Source organism: Lissotriton vulgaris, chromosome 1_2 (genome assembly GCF_964263255.1).
Source record: "Lissotriton vulgaris chromosome 1_2, aLisVul1.2, whole genome shotgun sequence".
NCBI classification, from domain to species: domain Eukaryota; kingdom Metazoa; phylum Chordata; class Amphibia; order Caudata; family Salamandridae; genus Lissotriton; species Lissotriton vulgaris.
The window spans coordinates 70,109,400-70,135,903 of record NC_141686.1 but is presented as its reverse complement, the minus strand read 5'-3'; the positions used below and the strand labels follow the sequence as shown (position 1 = coordinate 70,135,903).

The 26,504-nt window shown below is 43.2% G+C and overlaps 1 protein-coding gene across 3 annotated transcripts in view; it reads right to left on the bottom strand.

The window, feature by feature from the left end:
* Positions 1 to 264: 264 nt before the first annotated feature.
* Positions 265 to 26,504, bottom strand: part of IQSEC3 (IQ motif and Sec7 domain ArfGEF 3) — a 976,838-nt gene continuing 950,598 nt past the window's right edge. For 2 of the 3 annotated variants that reach the window (XM_086952823.1, XM_086952827.1), the window contains one exon: positions 265 to 1,522. In XM_086952823.1, the coding sequence (XP_086808949.1) occupies positions 1,091 to 1,522 (432 nt within the window). In that variant the 3' untranslated portion in view covers positions 265 to 1,090. The remainder of the gene's footprint in view (positions 1,523 to 26,504) is intronic. The other variant, XM_086952826.1, reaches the window with a different exon arrangement.

Here is a 26,504-nt window from a genome sequence, read left to right as displayed (position 1 = left end):
GTCACGACGGCTTGATAATAATTGATGAACTTGCTGATAATCAAATAGCATTTCGAAATAACACAACTTTTCAAAGCTCAAAAAAAGAAAAACAAATACCCTGGCAAACGTTTCATTAAAAATGATTCCCACATTTTATCTAGGGTCCAGAGAATAGTGTGGTGCTTTCTTTGTTAAAACATGCTTCATATTTACATGTGATGCAGTGAATGTCTTCTAACTACATTGTATTTTTGACTTGACAGACAGTGGTGGATTCATAGAAACATACAATTCAACAGAAGAGAACGACCTCTAACCCCAGTCAGTCTACCCTTCGCCCTTTTTTCTTATGTCCCATGACCATATGGGCACCGATTGAAAGCCCTTTCTTCTCACTATTGCTTCTTTCTCTGTGTGTGTCCCAATCAATGTTTCAATTAGTTTATTGTTTCTGGATTGACAGCTTCTGTCATCGTCGAAGGACTCTGTAGTATGGAAGCTTGGAAATCCTCTGTCACTTTGAACGACTTGCTGGTCTTTAGGGTTCCAAAAAAGCTGATGGCCTCCACTCAATTCAACCCTGGTCTCCACTTTCCAACATGAGGAAGAATCTGCACCGTGGCGCCCCCACAGTACTGGTGCAACAAGAAATGAGGCAGTCAATTCACACAGGACACCAACAGTGCTCTGCCATGGAAAAGATTCCGCAACAATAAGGAAAGTTGCAAAATAAGCCATGGTGATCATGTCAGCTTCGCTCTGGACAGAAGAGAAACAAAAGAAGTTGGACTGCTCTCACAAAGCATCAGCAGTACGGTGGGTAAACAAAATACACACTGAGGGGTGAAAAGGATTGGAGAAGAGTGGGGAAAGCAGTGGATAACTCGTAGTGTCTATAAATATGCCCTGTATTTAAAATTCTCTTTCAAAAAGGGAGAGGAAAAAAAGGTTATATCTCTCTACAAAAAAAGTATTTACAAACTAAGTGTTACCATAAAGACGTGGTAAGATAAAAAGGACTGTTGTGTTAGTGCTAGGAACTCTAGGGGGTCTGTGCAAATGTCAAACAAGGTAAAGTCTGTGCTAGCATTAGCTGGGCCTGTAGCAGCTACACCAAACTGCGAGAGCCGCTGGAATACCGACGCCTGCTGAGCAAGGAGCTAGGGGGGCAATACTGGTGGGGGTGGTTGTAGGGGGGCGGAGGTGGCGGCAAGGGGGGTTGGTGGATGAGTTTCACTGGTGTCCCCTGTAGCCCACTATTCAGGCTGCGTAGGGGGGTGGAGCTGCAGGATTCAGATACATAGCGGGTGAGAGTCTGGTTGAGGCCCGGCATGGCACGAGAAAAGCTTGGGTTGTCCAGTACAATGACTTTGACAATCTGCTGGCACTGTACAAGTGTCTCTGGGGTGGGCTGTGATGGCGCCAAGGTGACCTGAAGCATCTCCTGCTGCATGTTAGGATGCGTGCCGTGCTGCGTCCCACTCACTGGGTCCAGGACGGAGTTGTGCTGGTACGTTTGAAGCCTGTTGTGAATTGACACCTAGTTTAGAAACAGTCAAAGAAGCATTAAATGTTACAAGACTTTTTGCCCATCTCCTATGGCTGGATGCCCCTTACACCTAACAACAACCCACATTCATTATACAAATTGCAGCCTGACCCTTGCTTGGGGCACAGGCTTCACCCACCCGTCATTATACACATGCACACAAGGCACCGACAGCACAGTTACAATACAGAACACAATACACTTACTTCTGTTATAAGTCACAGTACCACCAAAACATCATCACAAAATAAATTTGCATTGTAAGTCTAATTTTATCCCACCCTTGGGCTGCCTTTCTTCTGGTAGTACATTTATTATTAAATGAAGGTGGGCAGTACTTCAAATAATTTTCATTCAAAGCTAAACCTATTTGTGTGCTTGTTATATGTTCATATTTTGAAGGTAACCAGCTATTATGAGCACCCACTGTTCTATGCAAAAGAGAAGGGTGAGATTTGCACAGGTGCATTGGAAGAACAATTGATATGCTCAGGTATGTATAAAACATATGATTACTCTCAGAAACGCACAAATGTAGGTGAAAAAAATTGTCCAAGTCAATCTACATTTTATTTTGGCAAAGATATCAGGTAACTTTATTTTGGTGATACTGTGAGTTTAAATATAGATGACATCATGTCCCAGGTCAAAAAGAACCATTAATCTTATAGAGGAAATACAGTACATGTTTACCTCTTAAAGGGGCAATAAAGGGAACTATTTCACAATAATTCTCAAAACCAAACAGACATCATGAAGTAAATATACATCATGGAATCTTTATTGTTGGTGATTGGGTCAAGACAACTAAATGTTTTTCTTTTGACCAGATAAATCCTTTAATTTGCATTCATCTCTCCCTTTAACCCCTCCGCAGTGGCCGGAATTCTGCGCCTGTGCGGCACATTCCGATCACGGGCGTGGTCATGACGGCTCCCAGCCGTCATCAGCACACGCACACCATAACTGATGACGACCGGAAGCCGTCATCAGCACCGAAGGGGTTAAGAAATAACTCTTTGCCTGGCACCATCCTATGGGAGTGGGATGTTGCAGGGAAATTCTATACTGGAAAAAGATGGTGATGATAATAGCAGCCCTGGAAATATAAAGGGTCACCTTCCTGCACAGAAAGTCAATGGCAATTTATTTGTTTCTGAGTGTGCTGCACAACCCAGCACACATGAAAACAGCAATAACAAGGAGAAATAAATAATTTCTCCTCATTTCACCTGTTTGAGACCAGGTTTTCCCTGGTCTTCATTTTGGCGCTGCCTCACAAATACGCCACTCAATATAAATAGGGGGCAGCGTCAAAATCAATGGGTGTTGCGCTGGAACGCCCAGCGCAACACTCATTGCCTTCCCCTTTCACTATAAGTACATTGTGAAAGGGTGCCTTATTTACAAGGCAGCATTAAGTCAAATTAAGTTGGCAATAGGGGGTTGTAAATATGCCCCTTTGTTTTCTCTAGATCATGAGTACACATCTGTCTACTAATACACTCTATAAGATAGGAAGATAGACTCCAGCTGTAGACAAGGGCTCTCCTTTCATGTCTGTTCTTATCAGACAGAACTTATAATAGCTTCAGGATTACAGACGGCTCCACACACACTTAGTGTAACTCTGGAGAATAACAATTCTGAATTATGCTAGCAAGGCATAAGTTGGTCCATAAACAATGGAAACATACACAATGAGTTTTAAAGTTACACTATTATGGCCGTCCTCCTGTTAGCCCATAACGCCCACAACCGCTGCACAGATAGGAGGAATGCCAAGCCCATAGTGAGCCTTCCCACCGGATTATGAGTGCAATACATGGCAGGTGGGAGGTGCTGTGGCGGTGTCGTGGTGGTGGGCTGTCCTTGCCAGCAGACTGCTGCATTGAAAGCACCTGCAGCATGTTCCTTAACAGGGGGGTGCAATTCCAGCATATCACAACATGTCTCCCGCTGCATGCACCCCAGGTCCAGAAGCAGCCAGGGGCCCTGTTTGGGCCCCCTTACTTCCGTGTCCGGCACCCTTTTCAGGGTGGGCCCACTGCCATGAAAAGGGTGATGGAAATGAAAGTCGGAATATGCTCGACAGTGCCGCTGCGGCACCACCAACATATTCCTGCCCATTTACAGACTGCCGGCCCAGCCGGATCCTAGATCCTGGGGGAGTTGGTGGTTTTGTGGTGGTCCGACCGCCACGCTCACAATACAGCGGGCAGACTGCAAGTGAGGTGGTGGTTGGACCGCCACCACAAATACATCAGTCTCATGGACCGCCATACTCGTAATAAGGCCCTAATGTAGATTCTCACCATGTTTTCTAATTCGTTTTAGGTCACAACCGATCAAGGAAATGAGGAAGACCAGCGACCGCAGTAACACTTGTAACTTTGTCACATGGTAGTCAGCAAGGCCTGTTTGATTTACCTAAGTTGGTTGCCTAGCATCTTTCTCAGTATGAAAACTTAACAAGTGATAGAGGCTCACACTTGTGAAGTTCTCTCAATTCAAGCTTTTCACAGAAGTAGTGTTTTTCAGCATGGATCATTTTCTGATTCAACATTCCTGAAGAAATTCCTATCTACGGAACTAAATGTGTTGGCTGTATTTTGGAATTTGTTGGATGAATGAATAAGAATTGTTTTAATGAACATTGGAAACTGTTAGAGTATTCAGTCAGTGAAATACAAGAAACATCAAGCTCTTTGCCAGAACACTGTCAACAAGAGCAATATTTGGTCGGAGGACTAGATATTGATCAAAAGTGCCCTTTTTCATTTGCTAAGTTTTCATTGATGGATGGGTCTTTTAGATGGTTGAGCCAGAGAGTGGGCACTCTTAGTAAACACATTTTTGGCACAACTATAAGAAATGGCAGCTTTTTCCACAGCCATCTTTTGTAAATTGGGAGGCACCTTTCACAGTATTTCTTCTTTAGTATTTTTATTCTTAGGAAAAGCATTAATAGAGTCAACACTAAATAGAACATTTTGGGGATTCTTAGGCTGATATGAATGCCTTGCTTCCATAAAGTTTGTAGGTGTAGCTTTTGACGGAACTGAGCTCCAGGCCTAACAAAAACAATATTTAGCTGGTACAATTAGCAAGTGCAAGGCCAGATGCGAAGGACTGTGAAAGTAAGGGTGACAATTAGGGAAGACTCTCAGTCTAGGATGCTCAGGTTCTTCTTCCTAAAGTGGCATTCTTTGGCAAAGCAAAACCTATTTTAGAAGTCTGTTTAAGTGATTGTACTTAGGTATATATTCAAGCATCGCTGAATGATAATTTGACATATTTAACTTATCATCTTGTGAAGAAATGGTTCAATTTCAAGGCGTGAATTCTGCAAAAATATAAGCAAACACTATTAGATAGCACAAGTATGCTCAACCACTGTGAGTCAAGCAGAGGCATAAGCATCATTTTTTCCACATACTGTTTTATTCTGAACATTATGCCCTCATTAGATTGAACACTATTACATTATATGACTTCTGCCAGAGTCCATACTCATTTTGATATATAGGCAAGCTACATGGGAAGCTACACGTAAGAACCATTCATTGCAAGCTAAACAGAGAATTTGAGTCTTCTGCAGTGCATTATTCATATGTAGACTAGAGAAACAAGTCGAAAAGGCAAATTCCTTAATTGTGTCACAGAACTCCAGGATGAGTTGCAATAATTTTATAATACATGGGATTCTGTGAATCCTGTATAAACGGCAGTCACTAATTTCTTTATGGTCCGAGACTTGTGACGCATCAAGTCACCCATTGTAATGAAAAGACGTCAGAACTCGGCTATTATAAGTTATTACATTAAAACTCTGATGTCACAATGGCTGCTTCCAGAGTCAACAGCCGAGATGAAAGGCAGATCAGATAACGGAGCATAATTAAAGTAGCTGTTTAAAGCCACGCACAGAACCTTGCTTTTTTCTGCTCTAGTTTAATAGCTTACAAAGACAAGCAGATAGAATATGTATCATTTTTGCAATCCTCAGAGAAAGGCGAGAATCCTTCAGCATGTATCTACACGTTCCGAGCTACTGCAGCTTTTTATTTTTACACTAACTTGTATTGAACTGTTTCTAATATCTGTTTACAACAAATATCTAACATGTTTTGGATGCTTTTAATTTAGCAATAGAGGTTTTATTTTTATTCATGTTTGAAACATGCTTGCTGTGCTACGCACCAAGGTTTTCGGTGGTTTGTGGGAAACGTGATGGTGTGACCATCTACTATGGCGTACCTGATAAAGATATTCCAATTCAATTCGGAGTTCCATGTCTTTATAAATGAACTTGCCCTTCAACCTAGTTTCTCTGCATGGCTATGGAACTCCTCAGTGACTTACAATATCCTTATAATGTATGGCAGAGGGTTCTTATCCCCTGCCACTTTGGAGTTCCATGACTTTATAAATGAACTTGCCCTTCGGCCTAGTTCCGCTATATGGCTACGAAATTCCTCAGTGACTGGCAATATCCTTATAATGGATGGCAGCTGATATTTGTTCCTCATAAATCATGGTGGTCATTATTCCTTACCAACTACAATAATGTGTATGTTGGTGAGTGTGTCAGTACATACACTTGGGGCCAGTTGTCGGACTGATGAAATATCCTGCTTGCTTCTGATGTTGCATGTAACTACCAACTACCCACTGTTATTAGAATAAAATTATGAAGAAATATTTATACATGCCTGCATTAAATGTACGTTATGCCTGAGCGTCCTGTGAAGTTTCACTTTGATAAAAAGCTGTGCTTTAATTTAAAGAAGATCCAGGAGATTGCTATGTGTGCACGAATTCTCTTCCCCCATTCCATCCAAAGAGCGGCCAACTTCCAAAGTCTAGGAAACACAGGCCATCCTGAAATAGTCATAGAAGCACAACTAATCATCTCCCAGAGACTGGCCATTGTGGAGGTCCAGGCAACACACCGGAGGACATGATGATATAGGCAGCAAACACAGAAAGAGGACTCACCAGGCTCTGGCTAGAGTGGCCATCTAATTTATTTCCTATCTGAACATAGTGGTAGAAAGAGGACTTATTAAACAACCACTAGGTTGGCTATCCTTGCAGTTCAGCACATTGGGAAAAACAATAGGCTGCAGAAATAGAAAGAGTATTCGAAACAAAAAAAAACCCTAACAAAGAAGCACAAAACAAGCCAAACTTCTACCGTGTCAAGCCCAATGGGAACACAACCCGCTAACAAAGGAAAGCCTTAGTCGAACCTTTTCTCAACTAAACCAGCCAGACTCACAACTCTCTGAAGATTAGCACATCATCTGTTGAAACAGACCTAAAACCTCAATTTCTTTTTCCTAAGATAGCTAACCAAGGGTTTGAGTCACACTTAAATTGACCATGCTGAGTCTGGAAGCGAATATCCAGATAATGGGAATTTGCATCCTGCATTGTTGCAGGTCCTTAAGTCATTTTCCCTTCCTACATTCATATCACAAGCCCACAATCAATCAGTAATGAGAGCTGAGCTGGGGAAAGCAGGAGTCAACCCATATAAGAGTATATACCCTCCGAATCGCTCCAAAGTATCCATTCAGAAGTTCAAACCCAATACTCTGGAAGGATTGACAGACACCCTGTTTGTTGATCAATACCATAGCCCTGACACAGGAAGCTCACTTCAATGACTACTACCTGTCCTTGTTCGACACCTTATTGCCTTGCCTGCTAAATGCCTAAGCACAATGCCAACATGCCTCTCCTCCTAACTGCCAACTGATACCACATATATTACTCAATCACCATCCCAAACACTCCTTTCTACCAATATAATCATTATACCCCCTATTTTCCCCAACAGTGCACTGTCTTTTAGCCTACAACCTCTACGAGCCTGCACTGTTATCCCACCACAAGCACCATCCTGGGCCATCTCTTAGACTGCCCTCCCTCATCAACCCACCCATCCTGTACACATACTGTCCTATCCTTCCCATGACCGCAATCTGTCACACTCCTACCTAGCCCAACCTTCACTCCCACACACACATGGAGCATCCCCCCACACTATGGAAGCCCTCCAAAACAACTCTGCCTCCCATACACCATACTGATTCTTACTGGCATGGTAAACCAACCACTCCTCTCACAATACTCACAAACTCATTGTCTCACTCTTTACCACAACAACCACTACCCCTCCTCTACTCATTATACTGCACAAGAAGTACTCTCCACATCTATCACAACTCCGATCTACAATATCTGCCACTCACCAACACATGACTGACATACCTTACCTGTCACAAAACATACCACCCTAGGATCTGATACTTTCTCACATTCCTCCACTCCTCAATCTACAAGAAGAAGTCCTTACATATTGATTGCCCTCCCAGAAAAAACATAACCTCCCGCCACCCCCCCCCCCCATCACCGGCTCCCACTCACCTGAACCACCATTCTCACAATACATTGCCAAGAACTCGCTTCAGAAACACCTCACCCACCCAACATACTCCACCCCCTCACACTTTTCCCCTCAACCACACCGACAGCTCCCACGTAATGCTGCATGGCTCCTACAACACTGAACATACCACTTCACCAAGGAATTCAACCCATGACAACCATCCTCTGACAACAACTCTAAATGATTATCACATCCCACCACACTCCTTGTATCTGCAGTCCCTAGAACACAAACTTGATAACCTCAATGCGATGCTAGCCCAACTTTATGTCATTATACCCCACTTAAGCTCTAGGCGGGGGTCTCCTACATTGTTTGTGGTAAGAATTACATATGTACAGTGAAAATCATCACCAGCTACTAATATTATGACCACAGCAGACAGTATTAGATTAGTATCCACCATATGCAAGATTACCAGCAGTAAAAATCTTGGTGCATCAGGCAGAGATTCCAGCAGAAGTGTAAAAAAGGCTTTGTCAGTTTTCAAATGCTATTCATGGGCAATACATTACAGCCATAGCTGTAATGCCTCTGGCACCAAGGCAATGATATTGGTAATGCGTCTAACTTATACCACATCATGTTTTACTTAAATATTAGCTTTCAATATATTTTGGAAATGTCCCTATTTTTTTCAGTATAAGAGTTCTGAAAATAAACACATTTTCATATCTAAACCATATTCAGTTTTCTACAGATATATTAATTCAACAAAGCAGAAGCTTCATATTTACTAGCCTGGAAATAACACAAGAGAACTCCTTACATTCAGTTGGAAAGCTACTAGTGGCTCACAAGCTATCCGTTGGAGGATCCTCCTCTAAGCTATCTTCCGTATTTGACTCTGTACTCCCCCAGCAGAAGTCACACAGCCAATATCAAGGAGCAGTCACCTTCCTCGCCCCAGGATATTCACCGCCAATCTCTCCCAAGCCAAAGTTGCAAGTGTTTTCCCAAGCTTCAACACTCTGATATCAACCCTCTCTTACTGCCACTACTCCAGACAACTCAAACTAACACCAAATACCAATTATTTCCCTGACTCGATCCAAACAGCAATCTTTCCCAATGCAGGCACTGGCCAACAAAAACATCCTTCCTCTTGCAACCAAAACCCAGGGCACCCCTTACACCAAATCATTCCGATCGCTTTACAGTGCATGCTTCATAATTGCAGGTCTGCAATGAAACAAAAGCATGAAATTTAACACACTAATACCGACTTTAACCGAGGACTACTAATTCGCACAGAAATCCGGCTCAATGGCACATCCCATGCTAAATGCAACCTTCTTCTTCCTCCATACTACTCCATCATCAGTAAGCACAGAGTATTGAGAGGAGGTGAGGGGGAGGTGAGAGAAATACTTTTATTTGATTTGTTAAAATGGTAAAAGGGTGGAACATACCACCATGTGATAAACAAAAACATATTGAATAAAATAAAACATGCCCCCGTGTGCTGGGCAGCATTGCAGAAGTATGCATGATGAATAAAAGCAAGGAGAGCGCTTTTAAATATACAAGAAGAATAAAAACAGGAGTAGCACTTTATAAGGCAATGGCCCTCTCATTAGAAGATTGGGGCCAGCAAATGACTGTTATAACAAGGGATGCAGCACACATAAGGGCTTATATTTGATTCAATGTGTCTGTCCCCCCTGTCTCAAGTAAAGTGTTCGGGGAGGTGTTCTTCAGAGATTCCCTTCAGTGCAAGGAGTTACCTAGTGGCCCTTTTTCCACACTCCTATTTCTAACCATGGAACTACGAGTGCTGCATAACTCCCCTTTCACACTCAATGGCATTCATCACCCACCAGGTGACAACCACAGAAGATTCTATTGTCAATCAGCTTGCCACCTTTCTCTCCGTAAATGATCTGACACAAGACAATCTTAAACCAATGCAAATGAAAAGCTCTATACATGATGCAATAATATCCAAAGTTGACCCGTTCTCATTGAACCTATACTGGTAGATTGATCCAACCTCTTTCTTATTTCTTTCTTGTTATACCTATCTTCCTCCATGACAGGGGCCCACTAAAAAGAGTGACTTCGTAGTTTTGTGACATCAAAAACATCAACACTAGCATATTCCGCAAATCTGCAAAGAAGGCACTACCCCTAACTAGTCTGGACACATATATCACTGTCTATATTGCCCACAGCTTCAAAAGTCTCTCTGTTTTGCTTGATGAGGCGGCCCACTCCATAGCAAAAAGAGAAAACCGCCATTATCTGCTCCACTGTTTAATAAGGCCTTATAAGAGGAAAGAAAAGCTGTTAGGTCTCTGTACAGGAAATGGAGACATACACCTTCCACCACTAATCAGGCATGCCTCCGTTAAGCATTATCACTATACCAAAGACATATATAATGAGAAATAAAATCATTTTAGATCCCTGCTTGACTCAGATGAGAATCAGCATAAACAACTTTTTGATCTGATCAAAACAGTGAACAGCTCTTCCTTGTCCACTTGCTTCAAATTTGATGACCCTTCCAAAAAAGCCAAAGAGTTTGTACAATCTTTTGACACCAAAGTGAAATTACTCTTATGCTAAGATGAACATCCTGACGTTTACAAAGCCAAGAACACCTACAAAACATTTAACATAATCAGGAAGGAAGACTAACTTGAAAACATCATGAAAACCAAACCCTCAAATCACTTTGTGGACGTTAACGGCTAAGGGAGTGCGAATTCAAATGTGGGGAACTGGGTTCGAGTCTTGGCAATGACGCAGAACATCCTGTGATTCTGGGCAAATCACTTAATCTCCCAGTGCCTCACAAAAAAAAGAAGAATGTGTTCTCATGTAATGCAACTGGTTCTATGTAAGGCACTCTGATACCTGATTCGGATCAAGTTTGCGCTATGTAAAACTCTTTAAAATAAAAATAAAAAATAGTCTCAGTATCATTACCACAGATCTTTACACACACACATACTCCCTTACTGGACAAAACTAGTAAATCTCTCTCTCAGGCAAGGAACACTTCATGACTCCCTCAAAACTGGTCAAGTCACCCCACTTCTCAAAAAACCCTCCGCAGATGTGAATGACCTGAATAGCTTTCATCCTATCTCTCACTTGCCTTCCTTCGTAAAATTATTGAAAGTTGTGTAGCGGAGCTGCTCACACAACACATCAAAGACAACAATCTTCTGAGCGAACTCCAATCTGGCTTTAATCAAGGGTATAACACCAAAATGGTACTGCTTCAGGTAGTTGGTGATGCTCCTCCAGACCTAGGCTCCTACTCCTTCTTGATCTGTCTGCAGCGTTTGATACAGCAAATCACTGTATTCTTCTTGACACACTAAAGAATCAGATGGGCATTGAAGACGTGGTCCTAAAATGGATTCAATCCTTCCTCAAGAGTATTATTATTGTCTCTCTTTACTGAAGGTTGTTGATCAAGGAGCCCCACAGGGTTCAATTCCTCCTCATTTCCACTTTGAAATCACACACACCCATTCAAACTTAGATAGATACACTGAACATCCTTAACAGCAAAGCCATCATCGTTGACAATGCCAGATCTCTTGGAGTCACTCTGGATAAAAGTCTTAATTTTCAAACCTACCCAGCTTCATGGCCAGGAGAACACAATTTCAACTTAGTCTTCTTTGAAGACTCTGCTGCTAGATTCTTCAACAAAATCTGAAATCTCTTGTTCAATCAATGGTTCTCTCCAGAATGAACTATTGCAACTTTCTTTTGAAAGGTCTCCCCAAGACCCACCTCATCCCTTTAAAATCAGTTCCACATTCAGCGGCTCGTTTCGTCTATGGGGTGAAAAAATATGACCATATTCCACCTCTCCTTGTCACTCTTCGCTGGCTCCCCATAGAAGCCAGGCAGATATATACGACTGCCTAAATCACCGAAAAGGCCTTACAAACATCCACTTCTCACTACTAAGTGAACAAACTCAAGCTATCGGGAAACAACATACCATTGCGAAAGGCTGACAATAGTGCTTATGACCTTTAAAAAACAATGTCTCATAGCACAACCTTTTTCGAGTAGGGCAACCAGGATGTGGAACTCCTTACCCCCAAAACTACACACCACCACCTAATTGCTTATCTTAAAGACATTTTAGTCAAATGTCCCCTCAGCCAACCTCTCTTCTGATAATGTATTCCCCCCAAGCATAAGATTAATTGCACCCCCTCCATTTCACTTGATCTAACCTGCTGCTACTAGCTATACTGCCTACTTCCTATAACAACTGTAAGTCTGGGCCCATGCAATGATCATGACTAGCAACGGCCCTTATGCTACTAACCCTTTGTAACTTTGAATCACTTTTAATGAAACATTTTTTATTGTAAAGCACACTAAAATCTTTATGTTTTGTTCACACTATTCAAAAATGCATGAATATATAAATATATTGTTGTAACTGGTTGAAGCTGGTACCAGCTCTGTGGCACCAACCTAGAATATACTGATGACGTACACTGCATTTTGCAGACCCTACACTTGTGTGAGGAAGAGTAAGGTATTCTTTATTAATACACTTTTTTCCTTTGAAACTGAGATATGGACTAAATGTTGAAGCACAATCAGCACTGTGTAGGCTAGGAGATTCCCTATGCTAATTAAAGGATGATAGATACAGTTTGCAGTATGAGGACTGAGTAATACAGTTTGAAGTATGAGGGCTTAGTGAGACAGTTTGAAGTCTGAGGGCAGAGTAATGCACTTTGCAGTATGAGGGCGGAGTACAGTTTGCAGAATGAGGGCTGAGTAATGCAGTTTGTAGAAGGATGACAGGATTAGACGTTGGTGTACAAGGGCTCAGTAATACAGTTTGTAGTTAGAGGGTTGCGTGATTCAGTGTTCAGTATAAGGGTAGAGCGATACAGTTTCCTCTATGGCGGATAATATTTTGGAGTATTAGGGCTGAGTAATACAGTTTGCTGTAGGAGGGTGGATGGATACAGTTTGCTGTAAGAGAGCTGAGAGATAAAGTTTGCTGAATGAATGCTTAGAGATACAGTTTGCAGTATGATGTCTGAGAGACACCGTTTGCACTATAAAGGTTGAGAGGTAGAGTCTGCAAAAAGAGATCTGAGTGTTACAATTTGTGAATTCCCTGTGATTTGAAAAATAGTCTGCATTACGTGGGTTTGGTACTATTCAGTAATGTATCACACTCGCAATGTATTCAGGAACTATGTAGAATGGAATACCCTGTTCAGTGAGATGAGCGGCAGCCTCTGCTATGAGGGTCAGCATTAATATGCACTGTGTGGGACTGGATGTTCTGCAGTGGATTGAAAGATATTGATGGATAATATGTCAACATGCAGAAGATTGACTGTTGTTATACTGTGCACCCTGATGCGCTATAAGTTATTAGAGCTGTCTCTGCCCTGAAAGGGCTTTTCTGTCATTTGTCCTCTCTGGGCGCAAAGGTTTACTTCTGTTAATGGCTAAACAAAGGCAAGTTGTGTCTTGTGCCTTCTGTGTGTGTTCAAAAGAGGCTGTATTGTGTTGTAGCAGGGAGGCTGTGTGTGTATAAATATGTCTATTCACAGAAACAACCAACGGTGACAGTGACGTTATAGTTAGGTGAAAATGCAGGTTAAAACATACTGTTTTAAATTAACAAACCCACTGAACTTCACCAGTTATAGTTATCTTAAGTAACTGTATACCACATCACGGTATGCCTCTGCACTCTATGCCAATGCACTCTACGCCACAACACTGTACTCCACTGCACTCCATGCCACCGTACTTCACACCACTTACCTCTTTGCCATTGCACTGTATGCCACTTCAGTCGGCACCACTCCACTCTGCACCAATATACTGTTCATCACTGCAGTCTACGCTACTGCACTCACCGTCACTCTACTCTACACCACTGCCGTCTACGCCACTGCACTTTATTCTGCACCACTGCACTCTACGCCACTCTACTCAACTCTGTACTACTGTAGCCTACACCATTGTGTATCGGTGAATTCGATGTCAGTGTACGCCATGATATATGCACGCATAACAATGTCAGTACCAGTAAAAATAATGTTGATGTACGCTATGGCAAATGTACGCATAATAATGAGAATGTCGATAAATATTATAGCAATAACCGCCATGTTATATGTACACATAATAATGAACTCGTATTAGTACTGTAGAATTCACCCGAGATGACCTCCCCATCAATTCTGAGTCAGAGATAACATGTTCAGACAAGCTCTGTGACTCAAACCAAAGCATACCGACTGATAGGTCTCAGGTGGTGTTAGACTTAGACCAAAAACAAATACAGAAACAGGGAAAACTTTGATCGATCCCACAGATAGGCAGTTACAACAAAAACAGGTCTGAGGAGATTAGCCCTAATAAAACACGTTTAGCCAAAGGCGCACTTTCCCAAAATACCACAAAATCAGATGCCACACATAGTTTGGAACACTCATCTACTCAGAACCCAAAATGCACAACACACACAGTGATCCCGCACACTCCATGCCGGATATCTGGACAAATACACACTGTCCCACACTAGCTACACTAGTACTAGAGACTACATCTGATCTGTTGTCCCAGCAAGTGGGGAGTGGCAAAATAGCACAAGCGTGTTAATCAATTTTTCTCTATTGAGCAAAGGTGAAGGTAGTTTGTACTTTAGTTCGCTTGGACCACTGAGCATTACACAGATGGTATGCATTGGCCCTGAGTGTGAGATAGGGTCACTTATTTATTCTCACTTCGGCAGCTGAGCATTACACAGATGTTCTTATTTATTTTGCTTGGACAGCTGAGCATTACATAGATGGTCATTTTTGAACAAAGCAAAGGTGAACCACCCAGAAATTCTATCGGTCACAGCAAATTAATTGTCCATAACCAAAAAGTAAAGAAGTCTTTGATATTTCTTTTTTCTTTTCTTTTTCCTTTATTGAGGGAAAAGATGGCAGGAGAGACAAAAAGACGGCAGGAGAGATGAGAGGAGATCTGCCCAAAGACCGATTGGGTAGGTGACATCAGAGGAGGTAATCCACAGCCCATCACCCCAATAGCTAAACAGGTAGCTCCATCGGGCATCAGTCCGATGGAGAAAAACACAGTGTTCAACACAACGGACAGCCGAAGCGTTTCGTCCATTTGCAGGACTTCTTCAGGCATCATAGTAGGGTAGGATCAAACCCATCCAGGCGTATTGGGTAGGGTGTATGATTTCTCACTGGTTTTTGTTCCCCATCAGGAACAGTATTAGGTTCAAAGTAGTGACCCTGTATTTTCTTGATAGAATGGTAGAGTTGACCATCATGGCCACATCCAAATTAGAGGGCGTCGTTCCCCCAAGCACACAGTATTATATTAAGGGAAGATATCCAGAATATAGATCTCAATAAGTATTAAAGATAGTCAGCAAGGCCACGTTCAATTTGACAGGCGTCTTAATCTGCCAGCCGCAAAGCCGATACAGCAATAGGACATCAGCAAAAAGTATCTAGAATCAAACTTTCTAGGACGGTTCATTTAACATCCCGTCCCGTCCATATGAAAATGCCTTACTTTAGGGTGTGTAATGAGAACCGTATTACACCTTACTAATAACAAATCAGAAAAACGTCCTGTCGTGCTCCTAGGAGAATTCCTTTTATATACGATATGAGCCCATTATGAGCCCATTCTGTCTGGTTTTGAGATGCTTTAGGAAATAATACCTGACAAGCACTTCTGTTTGGGAACACCCACTTCGTATTTAATCATTTTAGGTGCTCCATGATACCTATAATATTAGGCTCATATTGTATATAAAAGGAATTCTCCTAGGAGCACGACGGGAAGTTTTTCTGATTTGTTATTAGTAAGGTGTAATACGGTTCTCACTACACACCCTACAGTAAGGCATTATTATATGGACGGGATGGCATGTTAACGGATTAAGATGCCTGTCAAATTTAACGTGGCCCTGCTGACTGTCTTTAATACTTATTGAGATCTATATTCTGGATATCTTCCCTTAATATAATACTGTGTGCTTCGGGGAACAACACCCTCTAATTTGGATGTGGCCCTGATGGTCAACTCTACCATTCTATCAAGAAAATACAGGGTCTCTACTTTGAACCTAATACTGTTCCTGATGGGGAACAAAAACCAGTGAGAAATCACACACCCTACCCAATACGCCTTTGTGGGTTTGATCCTACCCTACTATGATTCCCTGAAGAAGTCCTGTAAATGGAGAAACGCATCGGCTGTCGGTTGTGTTGAACACTGTGTTTTTCCTGGAATAAAAATAAAGGAAAAAGAAAAGAAAAAAGAAATATCGAAGACTTCTTTACTTTTTGGTTATGGACATTTAATTTGCTTTGACCGATAGAATTTCTGCTTTGCTTTGTTCAAAAATGGCTATGGTCCCGGCTGCGAACTAGTACTGTGGCGGTGGGTACCGAACGGTGTGCACACAGCTCCCACCTGAAATAGTTGGTAAATTACAAATTGAGTAGAACAAGTTGGGTTAGGTGCTGTTAGATAAGAGGTTCCACTGTCAGTACTCCTTTTTTCCTTAACATTACATAGCTGGTATGCATAGGCCCTAGGTGTGATATAGGGTCACCACCTGGATCTTATTTTTTACTTAAAGGAGTTTTTTAAAGGATATGTCTGTTTCTTAAGACTGGCAGTGTCTGAAAAAAGTAGAGAGGTGGATTTTTCACTTGGACCAGTGAGCATTACACCGATGGTACGCATGACCCCTTGGTGTGGTATAGGGTGTATAGGACATTAGGGGAAAATTTGAACCTTGAATAAGGTGTAGCTTGAGTTTGGCCAGGGAGGAAGGATATTTGTCAGGTTGTTCCTTTTTCTCCATGCAAATTGTTTCTCTTTTTGTTCCCGAGCTGATACTGAACCACTATTGGGTTCACCTAGATCTATACCTAGCAAGTCGACTGAAGAAGCCCCAGGCCTGCTGGCCGTTTAGGGGTGAAACACGTGTTGGCTGTTCACTTGATGTGCCAATAAACAAGTTTTGCACAAACTAATGTGAATTTATGGGAATTATTCCAAAGAAGGAACATTTAAATCTTCAAGCCCCAGCACAACTTTTCTACAGAAATATTCTGAAAACTAACTAACTACGTGTTTTTTTTCAAAGCTACCCTACAACCCACAGCTCTTAGTCAACAGGTCTGAAATCGAGCCATACGTGTACCATAGTTACAGCAGTCAGTCACACTTTCAAGTGAAGCTCCCAAAAGGACTTCAACAAGGCCAACCGCTCAAGAACACGGACCGCAAGTTAACTTTATGAACATTTTTTGATGAAAAAAGACTCTTTTTTGCACTGCACGAAGACAAGACACACCTGGGCACCCAGATGACAGACATATTCCCTGGACATCATCCCAAGACCTACACATTTTCCCAAGTTACATATTTATGTATTCTTGTGCATCATTTGTTTAGCATGGGTGCTTTCATGCCTCTCTGAAGCAAGAAATCTGCCTAGTTTCATGGAACCTAACTCGCCATTCTTGCAACGCTTGCATGGGGACCTCTCCCACTTCACTTACACTTATGCTGAACCAAACGCTAGCATTCTGTACGCACTTCCCAGCACACTCTTACACAACTCATGATTATCAGTTATGCACAAACAGGTTGTGTTACATATGTTTGCTGATACTCCATGCCATAGGCGCAGACAGGCTTTACTTATCCCAAGAGATAGCCCCCAAGAAAGCAAAATGTCTCGTCCACTTGTAACTATTTAGGATTAGGGCCAAAATACAACCCAATAGAGTAGAACTCTATAGAGCAGTAGCAAACACCACCCAGTATGAGACCAACCCCACAGTGCTATACCTTTTTACTAAATGTGGCAACATTCAAATCAAGCTAGACAAGATGTGCAGAAGGAGCACTATAGGGGAGAACACTGTTTGGCCCCAAGACTTCGTAGAAAAGAAGTTCTTAGAGGTAGAAAGAACACTGCACCAGTGCACAAATACGCCTGCTACCGCCTCCGTCTGTGGTACCATGGCAACTCTTAACATATTTGGGCTGCGTTTTTTAATGAAAAATGGACCCCAATACGGAATTTTAGTGCAGGGCCATTAACCTTGATGACGCTAGGGGAAAGCAGTCCCTTAGGAGGGGTTCAAATGCCACCACAGACTGCCCATGCCAGGAAATCTGGCATACTGAGATTAATCTGTACACATGGTTGGAAGGATAGGGGCAATCCCTAATTGTATGGAAACGTACACTGTATTCTTTGTGTTTCAAAAGCTTGGTTCAAATGAAAACTGTGCAGCAATACCGTATATACCAGACCTTCAATTGGGCACCTCCCTGTTGATGGATATGTACTGGCAGTGTGGCGAGCTTGCCTACACCCAGCTCACCCCTGGATGGCGTGGCTTGTGCAACTGTGTGACCATACACACCCCAATCCCGGTCATCCCTGGAGAAGGCCAGTCTGAGATGTGCCAACATCCGCTACGGAAGAAAACAACTCTGTTGTATCAGGCTCGAAGAAGTAGGACTGCTGATTATTTTGTCTGGGCTCAGTACAAGGACATTGTGGAAGAAATTAGACTGTTTTATAAAACCCAAGTAAACGCAGGGAGGTCCATAACCTTCTTTACCTTGCAAGCGAAGGCAAACACCCCCTCGTTACAGATAACCAAGTGGAAAATGTTGAAGATGATCAAAGACGCTGAGCTTGGCCTAAACGCTAGCAAGGAAGAACAAAGAGTCATCCACCTCATGGTGATGGAACATTGGTTTGTTGGACTTCACTTGATGAACATGATGGAGTGTGGGGTGTGTGCCAAGATTTGTGACTCCTGTTGTATATTTATTCCTAGAACTGCTCGCAAAAACAGAACTCTCGCTCTTGTCATCCAAGTACTGCATCTTCTACAAGCTGACATGAAGGAGGGAGGTGCCCCTGAGTAGAACTGGTTTCATAGTATTTTTTCCAGCCCCTCCCATGGATGTCCAAACTGTTCACACCATTGCTTCCAGTATCATTGTTGTACTTCTATTGTGTGGTTTCCTACAAATTGAGGTTTCCTAATGTAAAAACGGAATTCTCAAATTAGGTAATATGCAAACAGCTTGAGAAAAGATAGCAGACACTACAGAAACACACACAGCCTCAAATAATGTGACTGTGATGACATATGAGAAAAATGAGGTAGTTGAAAATTCAACTAAAGGGGGGAATATTAATATTGGTGAATACAATGTCAATGTACACCATGATACATGCATGCCAACATCAAAACCAGTAAAAACAAGGTCGATATACGATATGGAAAATGTAAGCATAATAATGAGAATGTAGATAAACATATCAATGACCGCCATGTTATATGTACGTAAAATAACAAACTTGTATCATTGTTGTCGAATTCACCCGGTCAGAGATACATGGTCAGACAGGCCCTATGACCCATGGCTACCGATTGATAGGACACACGTGGGGTTACACACCAGAAACAGGTCAGATGAGATTGGCCCCTACATAACATGTTTGGCCAAAGGCCCGTGTTTCCAAAATATCACAAAGTTAGATGCCATTTGTAGTCAGCCAATCAGAATATACTGCACACACAGTGATCGTGTGCTTCCCATGCCGAACAACTGGACAGAAATACACTAGCCCAAATTAGCCCACACGAGCTCTCCAGAAGGTTGAGAGCCACCTGTGTCCCCCTTATCAGATGTTTGTATTTTTAGTTCATGACTAGTTACGAATGTGTAATTGTTTTATTGTACCTCAAGAACTGTATATTACTGGACACACTTTTGTACATTGATACTGTCTTCAGACACAACTTTGTTGCTGCTCTCTCGGCTGCTGCATTTAATTAAACCTACGTGTTCCTGTTTTGTCAAACGCCTGTTGTGTTTTTCAAGGTAAATTCATATCCATGCAACAACTGCACTCTATGCTACTGCAGTCTGCGCCAGTCCACTTTGCACTACTTTACTCTATGACACTGTACTCTACGACACTGCCCTCTGGGCCACTGTACTCTGCACCATGGAACTCTATAACACTGCACTCTATTCCAGTATATTCTACGCCATTTCAATCTATTCTAGGCCATTGCACTTTATGCCACTCGACTCTACTTTGCTCTACTCTGCTCTATGTCACTGTACTGTATGCCATGCCACTTGAGAGTTCCCCTCTATACCACCCTACCCCACCCCACTCCACTCCACTTTGCATAATGCAACTCTACCATACGCCACTGTACTATAGGCCACGCCAAGCCACTATACTACACTGAACCTTATGTCACTCCACTCTATGTCACTCTACACCACTGTACTGTATTCCACTGTACTGTATTCCACTGTACTCTATGCTACTATACTATTTGCTATTCGGGTCTATGCCACTCTACTTCACACCACTCTACTCAATCCCACTCCACCCTATGCCACTTCACTCTACTCCACTTCACTCTACCCCATGTTACTCTACACTGCTCTGCGGTACCCAAACTCACTTTAAACCACATAACTCTATCCCGCTTCACTATACACCACTCTACCAGCACTCTACTCTGCACCACTGCACTTTGCACCATTCTACTCTACATCACTCTACATTATGCCAATCTATCCTACCCCATTTCACTCTATATCACTATAATCTATGCCACTCTACTCTAATTTACTTCACAGTCCTCCACTTCCTGGTCCTCCATTTCTTTGTACGCCACTCTACTCTACCCCAATTTGATGTACCCCACTTCACAGTACCCCACTTCAATCTACTCTACTCTATTGTAACCAACTCTACTCTACCCCACTTCAATCTACCCAACTTCAGTGAACTCCACTTCACTCTACGCCATTGTCATTCTGTTGTAAGCCACTCCGAGACACTGTACTTTACTTAATTCTATGGCAATCTACTACGCTGTACTATAGTCCACTCTGCACCACTGCCCTGTATGCCACTGTACTGCACTCCACTGTTTTCTACCCCACTTCACTATACCCACTTCACTCTACTCTACTTCACTCAGTCACTCCACTGCACCCTACTTCTTTCTACCCCACTTTACTGTATGCCATTCTACTCTACTGCACTCTATTGTATGCCACTCTACTCTATGTCAGTCCAAGCCACTGTACTTCCTTCCACTCTACACCACTCTACTCTACACCACTGCACTGTACTCAGCAAAGCTGAACTCTATGCCACTCAAACCTATACCACTCTACTCTACCCCACTTCACTCTACCCAACTTTACTGTACGCCACTCTATTGTGCCCCACTTCATTGTCCCCCCACTCCACTCTATCACATTTTATTCTACCCCATTTCATTGTATATCACTCTACAGTACGTGACTCTTCTTTATCCCATTCTACTCTACGCCACTTCACTCTACCAATCAATCAATCAATCAATCAATCAATCAATCAATCAATCAATCAATCAATCAGGAGCTTGCATAGCATGGCTACTCACCCATGAGGGTCTCAGGTGCTGGGGCTAGGAGGTCACTGGTCGCACTGGGTGGAGGATCATTTGAAGAGCCTGGTGTTGAGGGCCTTCTTGAATTAGGTCAGAGGCGCAGATTGCCTGACGTGGAGAGGCAGGGTGTTCCAGGTCTAGGAGATGACGTAGGAGAACAAACTTCCTCAGGTCCTGTTCTTATGGATCCTAGGGACGGATACTAGGGCTGAGTTGTGCGGAGGGAAGTTGTCTGGTGGGTACGTGGAATGCAAGACAGTGGTTCAGGTATGTTGGTCCTTCGGCGTGTAGAGCTTTGTAGGCGTGAGTAAGGACTTCACATTACCCTACTCTATTGTACCCAATTCTACTCTTTGCAACTTTAATCTACCCCCACTATATTCTACTAACACTGCAATCAACCCCACTGCACTCTTGTGTGACTCTACACTATGCCACTCTACTTTATGATACGCAACTCTACCCCACTTCACTCTCCGCCACTCTAATCTCCTCCACACTACTCTATGCCACTCTGCGCTATGCTACTCCACTCTACCCCACTTCTCAATAACCCACTCTACTCTACACCACTCTACTCTATGGCACTGTACTCAACACAAATCCAAGCCACTCTACTTGAAGGCACTCTATGCTACTCCGCTCCACGCCATTGCACGCCACTGCATGCCACTGTACTGTACCTCACTGCATTGTATGCCACTCTACATTCGTCTGCATCATCTACTATAGTGACATTTATACTACTCTACTGTGCTCTGCACCACTTTGCTGTAAGCCACTGCACTCTACAACATTGCACTGTACTGTACACCACTGCACTCAATGCCACTTTAATGTACTTTGCTCTACTCTAGTCCACTGCGCTCTATGCCACTGTACTCTATGCCACAGCACTGTACACCGCTGTCCTCTATGCTACTGCACTCTACGCTATTCTACTCTAGTCTGCAACACTTTACTGCATTGCACTCTACCTCAATGCAATATAAGCCACTCCATCCTAATATGCACCACTCTACTCTATGCTACTGCACTGTACCCCACTAGACTCTACTCTGAACCAATGTACTCTATGCCACTGCACACTGCACCATTCTACTGGATGCCACACTATTATATGCCACTGCAAGCCACTCTACTCCAACCCAATGTATGCCACTCTACTCCACTCTACTCCGGCAGCGGCTGGCACAGGTAAATGCATTGGGGCAGGGCAGGGCGCCGCAGAGGGGGACGTCAACAGACGACCGATAAGGTGGTATTTATTTATTTAATTATACCTCTTCCATTGCCTGTCGACTTCCACCATTCCCAACCCACCCTGGCCCCACCCCATGCACCTCACCACATTTACCTGTGTCGGCCACCGCTGCTCTACTCTACTCCACTCCACCGTACGCCACTCTACTGTACGCCATGCTACTCCACTCTACACCAATTCACAAGAAATTGTCAAGAAAGTAGAGCAGGAATGTTCAAATATAAAATTCTATATGAAAGAATTAATACCAAAGTAAACAATATATGATTACAAACCAATATTTTTAAACAAAAAAAATAGAAATTCAAAGAAAAAACTGAAGGTTAAAGATAAGTTATAGTTAGGAAAACCATATGTACGACCAGCAAAATTGCGCTTTGCAAATTACGACTCATTTGCGAGTCGCAATTTGTGAGGTGCAATTTGCCATGTACAACAGTGTGTTTAACACTATATGCGATTCCCAATGGGGTTGCAAATTGCAAGGCTCATTAATATTAATGATCCACTCACAATTTGCAAGCCCTTTGGGAATGACAGGCCCTCTTAGGTATGGTGCCTGCTGAGCCAGCATACCAGCATGTCTGGGACAGCTTTTAAATCAATCAGTTTTTTTTTGATGCATCCTGTTTTCCTTAAAATAAAAAAAAGAAAGGTTTTCATTTAATTTTTTAAGGGCAGGTAGTGGTCTGTATAACTTGCGCACCTTTATTCAAAGTTTTGAAAACTGGCTAGACAGACAGAGATTAATAATAGCTTTTGCCTTCAACATGCACTGCTTATACCCTTTCAGATGCAATCACTTACAGCACCTTAGATCATAGCATTCATAATAACACTCATGCCATCTTAAATGACATTATTTATAAGAACACTGTCTATTAGTCTGTCTGGCTAGTTTACAACACTCTGACCAAGTATGACATATATTACTGATTTTGCTGATTCACTGAAACACAAATCGAGTGGTCTAAAACTGTATCATGTGCTCTATTGGAGCCTGTTTTATAAGCCATTAACAGATTTTCTTTTTGGGATATATAAATATATATAGTATATATATATATATATATATATGTATATAATATATATATATATAATATATATATATATATATATAATATACATATATATATATATATATATATTAAACAAAACCTTTTTTGCATATATATATATATATATATATATATATATATATATATATATATATGTATGTATATATATATTACCTACTGGTGGTCGCCAGTAGGTAGATATAGTTAGACCTAGTTTACATAGAAAATCCTCAACAATCTATTTGGAATAACTTTGGTGCCGGTCAACGAATCTTCGCGAAAAGAAGATGGGGCGCATCGTTCCGCTCCTATCCTGAAAGTTTCGGAGTGATTCGGCAAGCGGGGGCCGAGAAAAAAGGGGAGTCCCAAAGCTTGTTTTCCCCATGCAATTTTCCATAAGGACCTTTAGACACGGCTACAGCCCGACCTGCTGAACGCAATCACACCAAATTTGGCAAAAAGGTAGAGTTTGGTTCTCAGATCATGCTTTTTGTTAAATGGTGTAAATCCGTGCAGTAGTTCCTGAGAAAATCAAAAGTAAAATCAAAGATATATCTATGGATGAAGTAGGGTCCACGTACCCTTACGAGCATTGGCTGTCAACTGTCTGTCAACACTCCAAACCAGGAAGTGTTGGCAGCCATCTTGTGTCTCGGTAGAACCGAGGCACAAGAACACTGAATAACAAGTGCGCAAAAGGCGCAAAGGGGGCAGGGTAGAAACAGGAGGATGCGCGATAATACTTTTTGTTTTGTTTTTTTAAGCCCCCGGGAGGGCCAAATCCCAGGGGAAATGATTAAATGATATTGGGGGGCCCAAAGGTGCCCCCGGTACCGCCACCCCCAGGGCTTAATGAAATTGGGTGGGGGGGGTCTCTCAGGCCTCACCAGCCCCGGACCGCCACCCCCGGGGCTACTTTAATTTGGGTTTGGGAGTGCTCTGAGGCCCCTCAGCCCCGGGGCTTGAAATTGATGTGGGAGGGGGCCCCTCCTGGAGCCTTCTGTAGGCCCTGAAGACTGCCAACCCCAGGGCCGGCTCCTGCAGTGTCCGGGGTGCTCACCCCCTGGACACTGCTGTTTGCAATGAAAGGGCGGGAGCCTGGTGCCCTGTCATTGCAAACTGCTTTCCAAATAGGAAAACAGATTGCTTTTTCACATGGGGAGCAGCATGTTAGCTGCTCCCCATATGGAAAAGCAATGCTGGCTCCCACAGGATGCGGGGTGCCAGCTGGGACCGTGGGGGGATTGAGGACCCCCCATGGCCCCCAACGAAGAGGGCCAGCCCCAGGGGATGGGGTCCACGGGGCTAGTAGTGGCCCCGGGAGGGGAGCCACGTGGCACCCACCACAAAAATAAAAAAAAATAATAATTTTTGAATGCCCCTGGGGGATGGAATCCCTGGGGCCATAAGAGGCCACAGGAAGGGGCAAGGCAGCCCCCTCCAAAAGATTCTTTGTCTTTTAAAAAAAGGCCATGCCCCGGGGGATGGGGTCCCCGGGGCCAAAAAAGACCTCAGTAGGGGGGCCACACGGCCCCCTTCCCAATTTTTTTTTAAAAATTTTAACATTTGGGGGCAGGCACTGGGGAATGGGGTCCCCAGGGCCAAAAAAAAGAAAAATTAAGGGGGGCTACACAGCCCCCCCTTCTTAAAAGTAAATTTAAAAAAAACGGGTTCAGGGAGGAGGCCACGCCCCCTCATTGCACCTCTCTGCAAACGCTCCCCCTGGCACGTTTGCAGAGGGGGAACTAATTCCCCTTGAATACTTGGGGTCCCTGGGGGCCAACTAGCCCACCAGGAACCTCCAGTATATCCCAGTGGGCTGCGTTGAAGAGAGGTGTAAAAGGGGGCTTGGCCTCATTACACCTCTCTGCAATGCAGCCCCCTGGCGCATACTGGAGGTTCCTGGTGGGCTAGTTGGCCCAGAGGGACCCCCAGTATTCAAGGGGAATTAGTTCCCGCTCTGCAAACTCGCCAGGGGGCTGCATTGCAGAGAGGTGTAATTAAGCCACGCCCCTTTTTACACCTCTCTGCAACGCAGCCCCCTGGCAAATACTGGAGGTTCCTGGTGGGCTAGTTTGCCCCCAGGGACCCCCAGGATGCAAGGGGTTTTAATCCCCCAACTTAGAACACGATACGGGCACGTTTGCACAGTGGTGAATGTAGGGGGAGGAGCTTAAGGTAATATGTGTGCAAACATGCCCTGTGGCGCGTTTTAAGTTGGGGAATCAATTCCTCTTCAACCCTAGGGGCCACCTAGCCCACCAGGTACTTCCAGTAAGCACCATGGAGCTGCGTTACAGAGTGTTGTAAAAAGGGGATGTGGCCTCTGAACACCTCTCTGCAACGCAGCTCCCTGGCGCATACTGGAGGTACCAGGTGGGCTAGTTGGCCCACAGGGGACCTCAAGATTGAAAAGGAGTTAATTCCCTAACTTAAAACACGCCATAGGGCGTGTTTGCACACATGTCACCTCAGGCGCCGCCCCCTTCCTTCACTACTGAGGAAAACATTCCTCTAAAATCAGCCGATCTACGAATTCTGATTTACTCACCTGTTATCACGAGAGACCTCAGTGCTGCATCTTTGAGCCCAGTACGGACCCTGAAAAGTAAATATAAGCATACTTACCAGTAACTTGTATTTCCTTCCATAGGAATCTATTGTGTGGTTTTCACCGGAAAAG